The sequence below is a fragment of the Oryctolagus cuniculus genome, chromosome 14 (genome assembly GCF_964237555.1).
Source record: "Oryctolagus cuniculus chromosome 14, mOryCun1.1, whole genome shotgun sequence".
NCBI lineage: Eukaryota > Metazoa > Chordata > Mammalia > Lagomorpha > Leporidae > Oryctolagus > Oryctolagus cuniculus.
The window spans coordinates 39398030-39416228 of NC_091445.1; the positions used below are offsets into that span (position 1 = coordinate 39398030).

At 48.5% G+C, this 18199-nt stretch overlaps 1 protein-coding gene across 2 annotated transcripts in view; it reads right to left on the reverse strand.

The window, feature by feature from the left end:
• The window catches only part of MCCC2 (methylcrotonyl-CoA carboxylase subunit 2), a 73077-nt gene extending 55239 nt beyond the window's left edge, over positions 1 to 17838 (reverse strand). Inside the window, exons 1-2 of one of the 2 annotated variants that reach the window (XM_002721104.5) lie at positions 17557 to 17838; positions 596 to 662 (exon numbers count right to left, since the gene is read on the reverse strand). In XM_002721104.5, coding sequence (XP_002721150.1) covers positions 596 to 662; positions 17557 to 17685 — 196 coding nt within the window. In that variant the 5' untranslated portion in view covers positions 17686 to 17838. The remainder of the gene's footprint in view (positions 1 to 595; positions 663 to 17556) is intronic. The other variant, XM_051833261.2, reaches the window with a different exon arrangement.
• Between the last annotated feature and the right edge of the window lie 361 nt (positions 17839 to 18199).

Genomic DNA, 18199 nt, shown 5'->3' on the forward strand with positions numbered 1-18199 from the left:
TTTAAATACATATGTGTAACATCCATTTTCATGACAAAATACAACTATTTCTGGGCAAAAATGTGGTTTGTCCTTTTCTCCTTCTCCCTATCTCCCCCTCCAGGGGTCTGCCCAGTCTCCTCCTTCGTAAATCAGCCTTTACCTGCAGTTCATCAGAACCCACCATCCTCAGCAGGTGCACAGAGCTACAGTACTCTACTTTTCCTCTCGAGAGAAACATATACAGACTTTCCTGTCATTATTTCCTACACAGTTCAGTGTAACAACTCCTTACATAGCACTTACATTGACAGGTATTATAAGTCATCAAGAAATGCATTAACGTATAAGGGAGGGTAGGCATAGGTTCTGTGCAAAATGACACCATTTAATATAAGGAACTTGAGCATCCTTGGATCTTAGCATCTTCAGGGGATCCTGGGACCAATGCCCCGTGGATATCAAGAGTTGACAGTAATGGGGAAAAAAAAAAACAGTCTGCACACCAACAAATGCATGATTAGTCTTGAGTCAAACACCCAATGGTACTAGCTTTCCCTAAACCAGTACCTACATGGGGACATGTTCCAAGCATAAACTGAAGTGCTGGGCTCACCTAGTCTTATACGCTGTGCTCGTTCACGGAGTTGGTCCACTAACGCTTTCATCTGTTCATAGTTCTCCTGTAACAGAAGGAGGGGCAGAAATAGGAGAATTATTTTACCAAAATAAGGGGGGAGAAATCATCCATCTGTCCCAGCTCTGCAAGGCCTCCACAGGGGCCACCACCCCCACCGGTGTGGTCTCCATGCCAGGCCACTCCATCCTTTGTTCCAGCTTTGTTCACGCCTTCTTCAGCACTACCACCCCTCTCCAGTCCACTTCTCTGAATCTTAGCCCCGCTTAAAAACTAATTCACGTTCATTCCTCACCAACACCATTGCTACTCCTGCAATATCATCTTTCTTCCTCAGGCATCTACTGAACCTAACTGACCTCAACATGCTTTCCTACTTTTTGAAGTAAATGTAACTTGAAGATACTATTGCAGTCATAATAAAATAAAATTAGGGGCTTATAACTGCATCACTAGGACTTTCTCTTCTCATCTCCTCCTGTTCAAAATGCTTGCACCTCTCAGTAGCCAATACTCTTGGATCTGCAGTTGGACTCCACATACTCAAACCTCAGAACAACCTTGTTCGCAGTTTTGGCCTCTTTCTGGAAAACTGGCTTAGTCTGCGCACTGTGAACCATCACAATGCCACTCTGCACTCTTGTGCTCCTTGTGCTGTCACCTTGCAGGGTCAGGGCTTGCCACACTGCTTGTAGAAGGCCCAGGAGGTTTGGCAACAGTCACCGCATTTGCCAGAGTACTGCTATTCCTGAAAGCTGTTTGCCTGATTTAAGGAATCAAAGCTTTGGGGCCAGCATATGGGATGCTGGCATAGCAGGCTGCAGCTTAACCCAGGGCACCACAACACCGACTGCCCGTCTTTGGTTATTTTTATGTGCCAGAAAATTGAACAATTTCCCCATGTGTATAGCATTAGGTGAATTTACAGACTTCACAGTGTGGCTCTACTGTTGCTTATTTTTTACAGCTCCAAGAGCTCCTGAGGCCATGGTTTCTGCCTCATTCTCTTGCTGTACAAAATCCAGGAAACAAAAAAGGAAAGCAGTGTGGTGCCAAGAAAAGACCCTCCGCCCTGGAGAAGCGAGGCCCCAACCCCTGACCCACCTCTGTCCGGCAGCCCTGTGAGTAATTCCCTTCCAGTCCCACCTGGCCTGCACCCTCTGGAAAAGAAGTGCTGGGAGCAAGCCTCACTCAAGTACCTGCCTCCTGCAGATCCTGGGAGGTTTTAAATGACAAACAAGTGGCAGGCGCTTGGTACAGTACTCGAGACACCACTTGGGACACCCACACCCCATATTACAGTACTTGGGTTCAAGTCACGGCTCCACTTCCTGCTAACGTGCACCCTGGGAGGCAATAAGTAAGGGCTTAAGTGCTTGGATCCCGGCCACCTACAAAGGAGACCCAGACTGAGTTCCAGGCTCCTGCCTTCACCTGGCCCAACCTCAGCTACTGTAGGTATTTAAGGAGTAAACAAGCAAATGGAGGATCTCTCCTTTCTTCCTTTCTTTCTTTTTCTTTTTTCTTTCTCTCTCTCTCTCTCTCTCTCTCTCTCTATCACACACACACAGCCTTTCAAATAAATAAATAAATCTAAAAAAAAAAAGGTCAAAACAAATTGAGAACATACTGAAAGAAGGGGTTCAGTAGGAGGCAAATCCTCTTTCCTGCCACAGGGCTTGTTCAGGTCATCACAGAATTTGTTGGTGTTAACAAGAGGCAGAGGAAACCAAGAACATGGTCTGTTACAATAACCGAGGCACCCAGGCAACAAGACCCCTTGTCCACCTGCACCAACCTCAGAAATCCCCAGGGCTTCTGAAGCGCCTTACACAGAAGCAAAGCTCCAGGTCAGCAGGTGCAAGCTCCACCAGTCACCAACAGGTGGCACTAGAGCGTCTCATACCTTGTCTTGAAATGCACAGAGGGACTGGGAGCAGCCCTTCAGAACCTCTGGCTGAACCCCTCCTGGGGTGGAAACCAGGCGCTGTATTCCAAGGGCTGCCTCCTGCACTTCCCGGTTCCCCAAGAGAGCCAGGGACAGGCTCTGTATGAGAAAGGCCTCCTGTATACAAACCCGAATGGCAGAGGAGGGCTCTGGGAGATGGTGTTGGAGGATGTCCCCACATCTGTCACCAAAAGGCATCTTCTCCCTGGACTCTATCCCCCTGAGCCGGGGCTGCAGCCACCACACAAAGGGTCAAGGACAGGTGCACTACACTGGCCTCAAGCCCAGGCTCTCCCTGCCCTGCTCTCATTTATTAGCTTTGAGCACACCGGGGAGAAAATGTGCCAATTAAAATAGCGCTGCTACGCGAAAAGAAAGCTGGTTTACCTTTTGTTTTTCTGTTTTTCCTTTTTTTTTTTTTTTTTTTGTTTCATGCTTAAGATCTATCGCCACACTAACTCCAGGGTAAAAACCCACCTACTGCAGTGCCCAGTGCTCCAGAAACCCTGACCCTCAGAATCCCCTAGCCCTGATCTGATCACCACACACTGCATGCATGTAATGAAATGTCACAGAGTGTCCCATAAACACCAACAGCTTCTATGTCCATCAAAAACAAATCCCAATGGGCAGTGAAGGCACATCAGTACGGTGGGCACCCAGCTCAAATGCCCTCCTGCTTGGTTTTCCATTCCACCACTTTCCCATATAGCATGTGTAGTCACAGGCTGACTGCTTTGGGTTTTGGTTTTACCTACTTATTCATTTATTTTGAGAAGCAGGGAGACAGAGAAAGAGGTCTCCCATGCTGGCAAGTGGCCAGGGCTGGACCAGCCAAAGTCAAAAGTTGGGAACCCAAGCCAGGTCTCACATGGCTGGCAGGTGAGCCATCATCACTTGCTGCTTCTCCGGGCCTGCACTAGCAGGAAGCTGGAGCGAGGAGCCAGAGCTGGGACTCAAAGCCAGCCAATCTGAGACTCAGGCACCTTAAGGCTAAATGTCTGCCCCCTAGTTTGGTTTTGTTTTAACAAAATATCTGATCATTTTGAACTGAAAGGATTTCTGTAAGGAACCTCATCCAAATCATCAAGCCTTCTGCTTCCTCACTTTCAAGTAGTCGGAATTAAATGATACCCCAAAAAATACACTGTGGGAAAAGATAGGCCAACAGGACTTACTGTGTTTATTTGCTCAACATGTCTCCCCATGTTTAGTAAAAGAAATCTAATGCTACTGAAAAAATACCTGAGTACCTGTTATCTTGGCGAGGTGTATGAAAGGTTAACTCATTTACTTAGGAACAACTGAATGTTCTCTGTATAAACTGATTAAGAGCAAGGAAGAAAGGCTTTTTTCAGCAACATCACGTAGTGCTACTTCTCCAGCAAGTGCATCCATCATTACCACATACGGCAGTACCCTCAGACCCACAGGGGACAGGTTCTGATACATTCCACGATGCTCTATAAACACCTGAACCCACAGACAGCACCAAACTTGTGTGCACTGTTCTCTCCTGTATACACTTTTCATACATGTATACATTCCCACAATAAAATTTAATTTATAAAGTAGGCATGGTAAGATATTACTAAAAAGAACAATTATTATACACTGAATCAATCTTCTGTATATAAAGATAATTGAAAATGAATCTTGATGTGAATGGAAGGGGAGAGGGAGCGGGAGATGGGAGGGGTGCGAGTGGGAGGGAAATTATGGGGGGGGATAATCCATAAACTGTAATCCATAAACTGTATTTTGGAAATTTATATTTACTAAATAAAAAAATAAATAAAAATAAAAGAACAATTATTACAATGAACTGTAATAAAAGTTATTAAGATTTCATGAATTATTTATTTCTAGAGTTTTCCACATAGCATTTCTGGACCGCAGCTGATGGCAGATAACTAAAACCATGAAAAGTGAAACTGAATAATGGGGACAACTGCACAACACCAGGAAAGGGGCAGAACAGGGTTGTGCTACAGCAAATTGCACAGGGAAGCGCGCCACTAACACTTTCAACTCCGCTGTGGCTTGCAGTCATCACTGTTAACTTTCATGGAAATATTCAGACATATGCAAAAATAAAAAAGATCAGAACCAGTGTAAAGGACCACACATACCCAGTGTACTTGAAACAATTATCTGTAATGGCCAACGTTGTTTCTTTCTTGTCCCGCACCCTAAATTATTCTGAAGGAAATTCTAGATATAACACTTCATCTATAAGCATTTCTGTATCTGCACAAGAACCATAATCACATGTCACTAACTTGTTAGTATCATCAAATAGGCAATTAGAGAAGACATTGCACCAACTGACAGAAAGATTTGTATATTTGGTATTTAAAGACTTTTGCTTATTCATTTTCGTTTTAACCAAAAGGTAGAGAGAGATCTTTCATCTGCCGGTGTACTACCCAAATGCTCACAACAGTTCAAAGCCAGGAGCCCAGAACTTGATCTGGGCCTCCCACCGGAGAGGCACGAACCCAGCTGCTTGAGCACCATCACCTGCTGCCTCCCAGGGAAGAAACGGGGATCAGAACCAGGGGCCAGGACTAGAACCAAGCACTCCGATATGGAACGTGCACATCCCAGCAGGTTTCTTAACCACTGTGCCACACACCAGCCCCTACTTATGGTTTATTTAAATAGGATCCTACATAGTAGACCTACATGGCCACAATTAGGCAATATGTCTAAGTCTTGTCTAAAATATAAGCTCACCCATTTTTTTTCTTCCTGAACTGTTCTGTTATCCTATAGATGTTTCCCATAGAGGAAAATGTATCCACACAGTATCCTTGTTCAAGTTTGTCGCTCCCCCTCTTCATGGAGGAACCACACAAGACCCTGTGTTGTTCTTTCGTCTGCTCGGCCCTTCCCGGGTTTGCTGCTGGTTCTTCCCGGGTTGGCTACCGTCCCTTCCACCTCCGTGGAAGGGCAGTTCCCCCTGCCACATTCCCCACTTCCGCGGGGGAGCGGCACACCGCCGGCCGGCTCTCTCGGGGGCTGCACAGGTGTTCCTCTTAGATGTTCCTCTTAGATGTTCCTGGTGCATGTTGTCTCTCTCCTCCTTTATAGTCCTTTTCCACCAATCCCAACTCTGCTACCCACAACACCGAGTATGCTGCTCTCCTCCAATCAGGAGCAGGTCCTGCAGTTTATTGGTTGAACTGGAGGCAGCTGTGTAGAAGCTGTTTCTCCCTTCTCAGCGCCATATTGTGGGAGAGCAGATGCATAGAATAAGTCTTAATTCCAGTAACTTAGTCCAGTCCGAGTTGCTCCCCACAAAGTTCTTCCCTCATAGAACTAGATTGCTATTGAGATCCTGGAAAACCTCTGTTTAGCCCTGCCTTCCAGCCTCATCAGGATTAAGCTGCTCTCCCACCCACCTGCATTCCACCTCCTGGTCTCCTCCCAACTTTGCAAACCACAGTCACCAAAGTCCAGAGCTGAGAAAAAACAGTTCACCTATGTACAGAGCAAGCACGTCGCACTGGTTTAGAGTCTCCGAGCCCCGAGGTACGACTGCTGCAGCCAACGGCAACCGGCCAATTAGAAGAGCGTCGGTGAGCACTAAAGCCGGCTCAGCTGGCCTCTCAGTCAGGCAGCTGCTGAAGCATGGGTGGCAAGACACAGGGCAGGCCACACCTGCAAGCATGCTGATGCAAGGGGCCAGGAGAAACCAGACTGTCGCCAGGGCACCAGCAAACAGAACCTCTGGGTGTCCGCCCTCATCCCCGGCACAGCTTTATTTCTCATTCCCCTATTATGGGTGTCTTTGCAGCAAGGCTTACTGCTTGCAGCTGAAGGTTCTGGAAGACAAGTGTATGCTAACATGAGATTTTAAAAAAAAAAATTATTTATTTGAAAGGCAGAGTTAGAGAGATAGAATGAATCTTCCATCCAGTGGTTCACTCCCCCAATGGCTGCAATGGGCAGGACTGAGCCAGGAGCCAGGAGTTTCTTCCAGATCTCCCACGTGGGTTCCTTCACCACAAGCACTTGGGCTATTCTCTGTTCCCTCCCAGGCCAACAGCAAGGAGCTAGATGGGAAGTAGAGCAACCAGGACATGAACCAGCACCCATATGGGATGCTGGCATTGCAGATGGCAGCTTTACCCACTACGCCACAATACTGTCCCCTAACATGAGATCTTTCAGCACCCAAACTAACTCTCTATACCATTCACTATCTGCACTAGACACCGCCAGATGCTTACCCATGTTCATTCTGCCAGATTTCCTTTAAGACTGAACGTCAATAGTCTTCAAGGTAGCACCATGCCCAATTGGGATATTACAGACATATCTCAGGCTCCTTTCATAGACAGGCAGAGCCATATGAGTAAATTCTAACCAACAAACAGATGCAGAAGTTGCTGGGCCCGACTTCTAGAAAGGCTCCTTAGGAAGAAGACAGCACGTGAGGTTGCCCCTTTGCCTACTCACCTTGCCTCCTGTGTTGGATCTCAAACCTAACAGAGTCCAAGCAGTCAGCTTAGAGATGAGGGAGATCATAGTACTTTTCTTTCCACCCTTGTCAAGGTGCACTGTGAGAAGACAGAGGTCCCTAGCACACAGAATTTGAGTGCACATTCTTGCACCGAGCAGCGGGAACGTGAGGGGAAGTTAGAGTACTGACTCCCAGCAGAGACTGTAGGAGGGACCAAGTGTTTCCACACTCTCCTCCTGTGCTTCTGCCCTCCATATGCCAGGGGCACCCCCCAGGAGCCACTGCTCCCTTCAGCCTGGGCCCCGGAATAAGAAAAAAATAAGTCCTGTGAATGCCTGAAGCAAAACTGCCGCAACCCATAGCTCCAGAACAAAGAATAAATACAAGCATTTGTTCCTTGGTGCCCCGAGACCTTGTGAACGTTTGCTACATATCACCAAAGCAACTGCTGGCCAGCACCCACGGTGAGACGATCTAGGGAAGGAGAGGACAAGTGGCGAGAGCTGATATTTCTTTTTTTAGGGACATAACTAGTCACCAACAGCCAAGGCCTATAGTCATTTCTTCCTGGCCACAGCACAGGACCGCCACTCAGTCAGTGGTCTTGATGTGTTGGCTTGGGATATGAAGGCCCTAGAAGTGGAACTGCCCGCTAGGGGCCCAAATCTTCTTCTGGAACCGCTTCTGGTCTGCATGGAGTTTGCTGTCCACCCTATTAGCCAGGTCCTGGCCATATTGCCATTCTTTCCAACCGACGGTCTGGGATCTTGTGCTCGGTGGAGTGTGGACACTGGAGCTCACACATTCCACCTCAGCGTCAGTGAGTCCTCCATCCCCTGGGTGATGCCAGGGTCTGCTTCCCACGACAGCGCATGAGCATATCTTCACCCACACCCTTCATGGCAGCGCAGGCACAGGCTATCTCCCACAACGGCAAGCGGGAACTTCTCCGGGATGGTGAGAGACAGGCAGTGGCACCAGCAGTCGTGTGCAAGCTTCCCGTGGCAGCCAGGCTAATACTCCTGGAGGGCGTATCACATTCCACGCACTGTTCCAAGCAGTTGTCAACTGCGCTTAAATAATTAGCTGCACTGCCCCTTTTCCCCACTTTTAGGGCCACAGTTAACATTTCAGCATGCATACCCCTCCAGCTCTTTCTCCCCCAGGGAAATATGTTGTTACGGTATTTTTTTAAGATATATTATTTTATTTATTTGAAAGACAGAGTTACAGAGAGTAGTGCCAGAGAGAGAGAGGTCTTCCATTCCGCTGCTTCACTTCCCAAATGACCGCAACAGCCAAATCTGACCTGATCCAAAGCCAGGAGCCAGGAGCCTCTTCCAGGTCTCCCACGTGGGTGCAGGGGCCCAAGCACTTGGGCCATCTTCTATTGCTTTCCCAGGCCATAGCAGAGAACTGGTTTGGAGGTGGAGCAGCCAGAACTTGAACTGGCTCCCATATGGGATGCTGGCGCTGCAGGCTGGGGCTTTAACCTGCTGCACCACAGCACCAGCCCCATGTTGTTAGTTTTTAACATACACTGAACACACGGCCTGAGCTACTTCCGTGTTCTGCTTACTGGTACAGCCTGGACCAGAGCTCAATACATCTTATGCAGAGAAAGAAGTTATATGTCAAGCTCACGCTCAAAAACATCAGCTGAGCCTGGCCTCTGGCTGCCGGCCGGCCTGCCTGCCGTGGCCTCTGGGCCCTCAGTGCCTGCTCTGCCAGGGCTCCTAAAGGCAGCTCTGAGCAGCAGTCCAGGGGGGACCTGCTCCTGTTTCAGCCACGCCCCCACACCCTTACGTGGGCATGCGCTCCTCGTGTGTGCCATCCTCATGTGGTTACACCGGCAAATACAGCATACGACCTCATTCAGACAGCTGTTCTGCACAGCTGAAGCCCCTAGTGGGCACTTATTTGGGAGCCTTTGCATACAAGAAAGTAAAATTTGTACTCAAGCACAAGGCAGCACAAAACACTGAGGATGCTGTTTCCAAAGAACTGACTCAAAAACTCGGCAGGCTGAGAGTAGAAAGACGGCTAGGAAGGAGGAAGATGACAGTCTTGCAAGGAAAGAATGGAGCTCTGACTGTGAGGCCACAGCACTGTGCACATCTTAGAACAGTATTATCCTGGTCCCGTCATTGCTGCTCCTTCTTTACACTGAAGAACCTCAGCCCTACAGTGACCACATCCGGTCCATAGAGCTTCATCAGGAATCCCCGCCCTTCTGTCAACCAGCTCTGATCAGACCATGTCAGCTTCACCCCTAGTTTTGTTATCTGGAGTCTGTGGTTTACAGAAAAAGTACCGGGATGGTCTGTGGTGAGGGATATATGCAAGATGCTTGTATAGTCTGGAATTAAAGGGTTTTAAAAATCCAAAAGAAAGTAATTCAATATTCATTTATTGGCTCCTTTTGACCAGCTGCAATTGAATGAATTGAAGGAAAAAGTATCAGCTCAGACCTGATGTCAGCAAACTGGCAGACTAAGAAGCTCAAGGTTCTCATTCCCCCATGGAGACAAAAATGACAAAAACCCCACAGGCAGGCTAGAATAACCCTATAGGAGCTCTGGACAGTACCTCTCTCTGTAACTGTCTTTCAAATAAATAAAATAATTCTTAAAAAATAAAAAATAAATTTTAAAAATTAAAATCATACCAAGTATCTTTTTTAAAGATGTATTTATTTATTTGAAAGTCAAAATTACAGAGAGATCTTCCATCTGCTGGCTCACTCCCCAGTTGCCCAGTTGGCTGCAACAGTCAGAGCTGGGCCTGTCCCAAGCCAGAAGCAAGGAGCTTCCTTGAGGTCTCACATGTGGGTTCAGGGGCCTAAGCACTTGGGCCACATTCCATTGCTTTCCCAGGTGCATTAGCAGTGAGCTGGATCAGAAGAGGATCAGCCCCTATGTGGGATGCCAGCACTGCAGGCAACAACTTAACCTACTACACCACAGCAACAGCCCCACAAAGTATCTGTTTCAATCATAATGGAATGAAACTCTAAATCAACAGATGAAAACCGCAAGATTCACAAATGCATGGAAATTAAACACACCCTTAAGTAACCAACGGGTCAAAGAAGAGACCCCTCCGCTGGTGCCGACCTTCGCCTGCTCCGGCAAGGCTCGGCCGGCCACATTTTCACCACGCAAGAACCAGCACTGGCCAGGATGCACTCTGAACCATCATAGTTAACTGACAGAGTCTCCTTGGATGAGAATACAGTACAGTGTAGCTCAGCAAAGGCACAGAGTTGAAAGCCAGGCAGAACTGAGTTCACCTTTTACTTTCCCCACAGACTGGTAATGCAGCATTTGGCAAATCTCAATCTCCTGGGGCCTTGGTTTTATTACCCATGAAACAACTGCTAGGACCTACCTAGCAAAACTGCTGTGAGGCTGAGCAACCAGAGCTCAGTGCCTGGCTGTCACAACGACTTTGGGCTGAGACGCTGACATGTTCCCAGCCAGTGCTTTCAACGACAGAACCCACCCACCTAGGGCTGTGCAGCACTCATTAATAAAAAGCAACAAAAACAAAGGAAGCCATAATGAATTTTTAACTGTACCTTTTAATATCAGGCAAGTAGCTCATTCAGAAATGAATGTACGCAGGCCAGCACTGTGGCATAATAGGTTCCCTGTGGAGCCAGCATCCTATATGGGCGCCAGTTCAAGTGCTGACTGCGCCACTTCCAATCCAGCTCCCTGCTATGGCCTTTGAAAGCAGTGGAAGATGGTCCAAGTCCAAGCCCCTGCACCCACGTGGGAGACCTGGATGCAGTTCCTGGCTCTTGGCTTCAGCCTGGCTCAGCCCTGGCCGTTGCAGCCACTTGGGGAGTGAACCAGTGGATGGAAGATCTCTCTCTCTCTCTGTCTCTCCCTCTCTCTTTGTAACTCTGACTTTCAAATCAATAAATAAATCTTAAAAAAAAAAAAAAAGCAACAGTTAAGATTCTGGACTCAATAGGATATCCAGGGGTGGCTCCAAGATGGCGGAATAGAGAGGGAGCTCACTGATAGTCCAGGAAAAGATAGTTTAATAAAAGTGGAGATATTGAAGTCTCAGGGAAGAGTTAGGGAAAAAACTGCAGAGGGAACTCTTCCGGAATTAGAGGGACACGGTGGATCTACTGAGAAGACACGGGTGCCCACGGCTCAGGATCCCAGATCCCAGCTGCCAAGAATCTTCTCTGCACCAGCGCTGGAAACAGAGGTGAGGCAAAACCGCAGTAGCCTGAGACATGGACAGAAAAGCGGCAGGAAGAGCCTAGAGGGAAGGAGGCTTGAAGCCCTGTGGAGGAAAGTACACCAGTCTAACTAGAGGAGAGAAAAAAACAAAAGGGACGGTACGGACACGATTCTCTCTCTCCACACACTTTACCAAAGCATGCAAGACAATAGAGCAGGCGCTATTTTGGACATACATAACAGCTGTGCCAGCTCGGGCTGTGCCTGCTCAGGGCTGTGCCCGCTCTCAGCCAAACAGAAACACTTGACTCTGCTTGGGAGTAATAATAGGAGACTAAGACCTAGTGAATGTGTGGAGCTTATGAACCCGGACTGTGATAAAAATAAATAAATAAGGGTATGTGGGAGAACTCACAGTAGGCTGAGACGTGAGTAGTCTCAGTGGGAGACGCTACAAACTCGGTACCCTTGGCAACCCAGTGAGAGACATTGCAGAGGAATCTGAGCTTACACTGAGGACTGCACAGATCCTTTGTGTGGTCCTTGGGCAGAGCAGACGAATATTATACCCACTGGGGCTAGCGCTCAGGCACTGATTGCCAGCAAGAAGAGCTCAGCTGAGTGGAATTACTTCCTTTCTGAAAAAAAAAAAAAAGAGAGAGAGAGAGAGAGATTTACCACGCCAAACCTGGGTGTGTCACTTTTGGCACACCCTTAACCCTGAAGAACTGAATGGAGCTCTCTGGCCACACCCATCACAAGCCATCAAAGAAGGAGATACCTTTCTCTGAAGGCAGGAGAGAACTCCCACTTTGACTATGGCCTTATCTAAATAAGATCGAAGTTGGAGAACTCAAGAGGCCTCCATAGCCTTGGCAGCTCATGACAAGAGCCTTGGGTGATTACTGATGTAATAAGAGTGTCAATTGTTAAATCAACAACAGGAGTCACTGTGCACTTACTCCCCATGTAGGATCCTGTCCTTAATGTGCTGTACTATGTGAATTAATGGTATAACTAGTACTCAAACAGTACTTTGTACTTTGTGTTTCTATGTGGGTGCAAACTGTGGAAATCTTTACTTAGTATATACTAAATTGATCTTCTGTATATAAAGATAATTGAAAATGAATCTTGATGAAGAATAGGATGGGAGAGGGAGTGGGAGATGGGATGGTTGTGGGTGGGAGGGTGGTTATGGGGGGAAAAAGCTGCTATAACCCAAAAGTTGTACTTTGGAAATTTATATTTATTTAATAAAAGTTAAAAAAAACTCTGGACTCAGTAGTCAGGAGCTGCTTAGCTTCATATTCAGGCTATGCCACTTAACAGCTGTGTTATCTCGGACAAATTACTTGATCTCTACCTAGGCCAATATGCAGAACTGTTATGACAAATTCATAAGGAAATCCTTACGGCCTTCAGTAAAATGGTTGGCATACTATAATTTCTGCTATGAGGAGCATTACTTACTTACTATAGGCGCTGTGATTAGTAATTAGGAAACACTGCTAATTTGGCTCAGTCATCCCAATCTCCCTAACTCCGTGAAGTTGGACTTGGCCACATGACTTGCTTTGTCTAATGAAATGGGAGCAGACATGAAGTTAAACACTTTCCCGCAGAAACTGACAATCCATCCATGTTCGGCCTCTTGCTCCTGGGCCTTCTGCGTGAGACAGGCATATCCCAGTCAGGGCCGCTCCACCAACCTCAGCCCAGGAACAGGCAGACACAGCCAGCGGACCCAAACCCTCCCCCCACCCCCGCTGTGGAGCAGTCTGTCCAACAACGAGTTATAGGAGGTCACTGCTTTGCACTAGGCTCCTACATGAAAGCCCAACAGCCCACACCGAAATACCAAAACAAAATCACTCATACCAAACCTCCCAGAAATCAGGAAAGAGAGAAACAACAACTCAATTTCCCCAACGGCCAGTTTCGTCATCGTGATCATGAAGTGCCTCCCTGTTTCAAAACCTGAAATAAGCTAATGTGAATTCATTAGGTAATTTTCTATTGTTCTGTCTCCTTGGCCTTTCCTGACAAAGAAAGTAACTTTAAAATGACCAACATGGGGGCTGGCATTGTGGCGTAACACGTTAAGCTGTCACCTGCCCTACTTCTGATCTAGTGCCCTACCGATGTGCCTGGGAAAGCAGTGGAGGATGGCCCAAGCACCCACATGGGAGACCAGGAGGAAGCACCTGGCTCCTGGCTTCGGATCGGCACAGTGCGCTGGCTGCAGCAGCCATTTGGGGGTGAACCAACGGAAGGAAGACCTTTCTCTCTCTCTCTCTCTCTCTCTAACTCTGCCTGTCAAAAAAAAAAAAAAATCAATCTGCTTGCTGTCCTTTGTTCCTACTTTCTTCAGGCCTTTTCTGTCGATAAAAACAGCCTGTTGAGGCAGGCGCCTGGCCTAGCAGGTAAGATACCCATGTCCCACATTGGAGTACCTGGGTTGCATAACAGGCTCTGAGTGGTGATTCCAGCTTCCTGCTAATGCAGGCACTGGGAGGCAGCAGTAAGGGCTCAAGTAATTGGGCACTTGCCACATGAGAGACCTGGTTTGAGCTCCTGGCTCCCAGCTTCTGGCCCGGCCAATCCCAGTCACTATGGGCATCTGGGTAGTGAACCAGTGGATAGAAGCTCCCTCAATCTGCCTCTCTCCTGTGTCCCTCCTCTCAAATACATTTAAAACTAGGGGGAAAAAACAACTCCTCCTCAGCCCACTGAAACCTATTCTATTTAACAGAACAAAATATTGTCCAATGCTAGAAATGAAAATAAAGCCAATTAACAAATAAGAGTGTTAAGTAGGGGCCAGTGTTGTAGGCAGTGGGTTAAGCCTCCACCCGCAATGCTGACATCCCAGTTGAGCATCGGTTTGAATCCCCGCTGCTTCACTTCTGATTCAGCTCCCTGCAAATGCACCCGGGAAAGCAGCAGCAGATGGCCCAAGCACTCAGGCCCCTGACACCCCTGTGGAGACCAGATGGCGTTCCAGACTCCTGGTTTCAGCCCGCCCAGTCCTAGCTGTTGCAGCCACTTAGGAAATGAATTCGCAGATGAAATGTCTCTCTCTATGTGCAACTCTACCTTTCAAATAAATAAATAAATAAATAAATATTTTTTAAAATAATTAAATTGCATAGTTTTAATTTGAGAAGTAGGGAGACAGAAAGAGCTCTCATCTACTCGTTCATATCTCAAGTGTCCACAACAGCCCCCCGCCCACCCAGCAGAAGCCAGGAGGGAGGAACTTAATCCAGGTCACGGGGCAGCAGAGACCCAATCATTTGATCTATTACCTGCTGCCTCCCCGGGTCTGCATTAACAGGAAGCTGCAACCAGGAGCCAAAGACAGGTGTGAAACCCAGGAACCCTCATGTGGCATGTGGGCATCTTAACTGGTATCTTAACCACTAAGCCAAAACCTGCCCTAAACTATTTTAATTTAATCATTCGCAAGTCACCACAGTGGTCGTAAAGCCACTAACACATAATGTGAGCAAGAAGTTAATATTTGCTATTGTGAGCTACTGTAACGGGAAGGCACAAGGAGAGGGAGCAGCTGCGCCACCTGGCGGCGGTTCCTGCCATCTCACAAGCAGACCACATTCACCCCGCTTTAGGAGGCAAGGTTGACCTACTTTAATCTACACTTTGTTATACACTCACCGTACTATATCGGCATGCTAAACGACTCATTCCCCAGTCGTCATTATAGGAAACATCAGACCGTATAAGGGGCAAAACAGGCCTTTAGCTAGATTCTGAGAAATCACCACCTACTCCCCAGAAAAACCCTGAATATTCCTCCCCTTTATGAGAACGAACCTCCCCTTTCACTAAACGACCCACACAGTATTAAGCTCAGTTCAGAGATGGGCCGCCGTCCCCTGAGTGAGCCCACACTCTGTAGGGTATGTACTTTCAGCAGTAAAACCCTTGTTGTCGGCTACCCACTATTCTCCAACTTGTTCACAAATTCTTCTGGTGGAATCAAGAACGTGGTTACTGGGCACTCAGCATCTGGCGCCACATACAAAACCCAGCACCGACTACCTTGTCTTTTCACCTGCCAAACCAGTGCTGGTCCTAGAAGCCCCTGTGATGAGAGCATTGCCATCCACCTGAATATCCCGCCCAGTCAGAGACTCCAAAGTCACCCATGCTCCTCACTCATTCTTCCCCTTTTACTCAGTCATTAACTCTGTAATCTTTGCTTGTAGCTATTCAACCCCTCTTCCTGCATACAAGGACAACTCTGACCCTCTGTCATCTCAAAACTAAATTCTTGGGCTGGCACTGTGGCATAGAGAGTTAGCCACTGTCTGCAGTGCCAGCATATCAAATGGGTGTCAGTTCAAGTCCCGGCTGCTCCACTTCCAATCCAGCTCCCTGCTAATGCGCCTGGGAAAGCAACAGAGGATGGGCCAAGTGGTAGACCTGGATGAGGCTCCTGGCTCCTGGCTTCGGCCTGGCCCAGCTCTAGCCATTGTGGCCATTTGGGGAGTGAACCAGCAGACGGAAGATCACTCTCTAGCTCTCTAAATTCCAACTTTCAAATAAATAAATAAATCTTAAAAAAAGAATAAATTCTTTCAACTGTCACCTAGCTCTAGAGTCTTTCCTACACCAACCTACTGCCCACATTGTCACCACACTGGTGATTCTATGGTATCCATGAGACTGTGCCTCTTCTCTACTCTCTACTTAAATACTGTAGTGGACAGCCTGCAAAAGGAAGTCTGAGGTAGCTTTGCATGCAAGACCCTCTTCTCTCTGGGCTCACAATGAGTCCTAGCCAAGACTTCCAAGTCATCACACACCTACTACATACTTGGATAATGCAGTACCTGTTCTTTTTTATTTTTTTAAGATTATTACACAGAGAGAGGAGAGGCAGAGAGAGAGAGTCATTCAGTCAGTCTACCATCCACTGGTTCACTCCCCAACTAGCCACAACAGCCAGAGCTGTGCCAATCCAAAGCCAGGGCCAGGAGCTTCTTCCAGGTCTCCCAAGCGGGTGCAGGAGCCCAAGCCCTTGGGCCATCCTCCACTGCTATCCCAGGCTATAGCAGAGAGCTGGATTGGAAGTGGAGCAGCCAGGGCTTGAACCGGCGCTCATATGGGATGCCGGCACTGCAGGCAGTGGCTTTGCCCACTACACCACAGTGCCGGCCTCTACCTCTGTTCTTTTTAAAATTTATTTATTTGAAAGGCAGAGTTACAAAGAGAGGGAGTGAGAGAGAAGGAAAGCAATATTTCATCCACTGGTTTACTCCCCAAATGATCACAATAGCTGGGGGTGGGGCTGGGCCAGGCCAAAGCCAGGAAACTGGAGGTTCTTCCAGTCCTCCCACCTGGTGCAGGGGCCCAAGTACTTGGGCCATCTTCTGCTGCTTTCCCAGGGTCATTAGCAGGGAGCTGGATCAGAAGTGGAGCAGCTGGGACTCATACCAGTGCCTATGTGGGATGCTGGCATCGCAGGCAGCGGCTTAACCGGTTAACACCACAGCACCGGCCGCGGTACCTCTGTTCCTGTAACTCCTGTTTGATGGGCTCACCGCCCATCCTCCACCATGAATTGAGATGCCCCATCCCACCCATGACTTCCTAGTTGTAGCTTTCTGTGAGCACCTTTCCAAGGTTTAAACACCACCGATCACAATGCACGCGTTGCCTGCTTTCTGTCCGTCTTCCCTACAGAACTAGGGCTCCATTCTCACCCATCTGCATCAAAGATCTAAAACAGTGTCTGGACCACAGTGCCCACTCAACGTTTCTGAAGCAAACATTCTCTCCTTTCAACTCAGTGTTATTTGTACAACCGAGATGTTATCTGCACAGGCTTAGAATTCTCCAGCTCTGACAGTTAAGCTGTGAGTTGTTTCCTGGATCCATGAAAAGCCGCTCAAAGATACTGTGGATTCACACATTTCTGTTAATACAACAAACCAGCCATAATCTGGTACTCACAACCCAGGGTACCCTGTTCTAGGCCAGAGGGTCCCAAAGCCCCCAGGGGACTTCACCAAGAAGGCAAACGCCAGGCCCCGCCCCTGGGACCCAGAAAGTCCGGGTGGAGCTCTGGCACCTGCGCGGTCAACCCAGGTAACAGCGCTAAGCCAGGTTTTGAGAACCACTGATTTAACAGCCAAAAAGTAAGTGCCCGTTCTTTAGTGGATTTGGGAACATCTGCTTTGTCAAACTTCACGGCACCCCAGAACAGCAGCTGCTAGAGTCGCCCTCGCTTCCCCGTGCCGTCGCTCCGGCACTGGCCGCACCCCGCCGGTGCGCTCTCGCGGCCTACCTGGTAGACTGCAGAGCCCGCGTCCAGCTGGGTGCCCAGCGGAGCCACCGCGTCCCCGTGGTAGCCGCGCAGCCCTGGCGCAGCGGCGCGGGCGCAGGGCCGCAGAGCTAACCTCAGGGCGGCCCACATGGCAGTGCGCACACAGCTGGGGTGCAGAACGAGAACCGGCTCTCAGCCCGGCTGGAAGCACACCCCGGAACCTCGCTCGGTTCAGATCACTGCCTTAAAGCCCCCAGACGAGGCCTCTCAGACGCCCAGGCCCGCCCCCGCACGCGCTTGTTTGCGCCGCCTCCGATTGGTCGGCGCCGCTTGCCACGCCCCTTAATTCAACCAATAAGGAAGAGAGGCGCAGCCCCGCGAGGCCCCGGCCCATCGCGAGCTCAGGAACCCGGAATCGGGGCGGAACTTCTCTTCCGGGACTGCTGGTGCATGCTAGGCGGACCTTAGAGAGGCGGGCTTCAGTTTGCTTTAGGGTTGTATCCTCTCAACTTACGCAGCCATAGTAGCGGCTGGTGACACCACTGGAGCATTTATGGGTCCTGAGAGTGCAGACAGCACAAGTCTCTCGTCTTGTCGCTGGGGACGCGAAAACATTCCTGGAATTCTTGTTGTCAGCGCAGTGGCCTTAAATAAAGGCACCTGT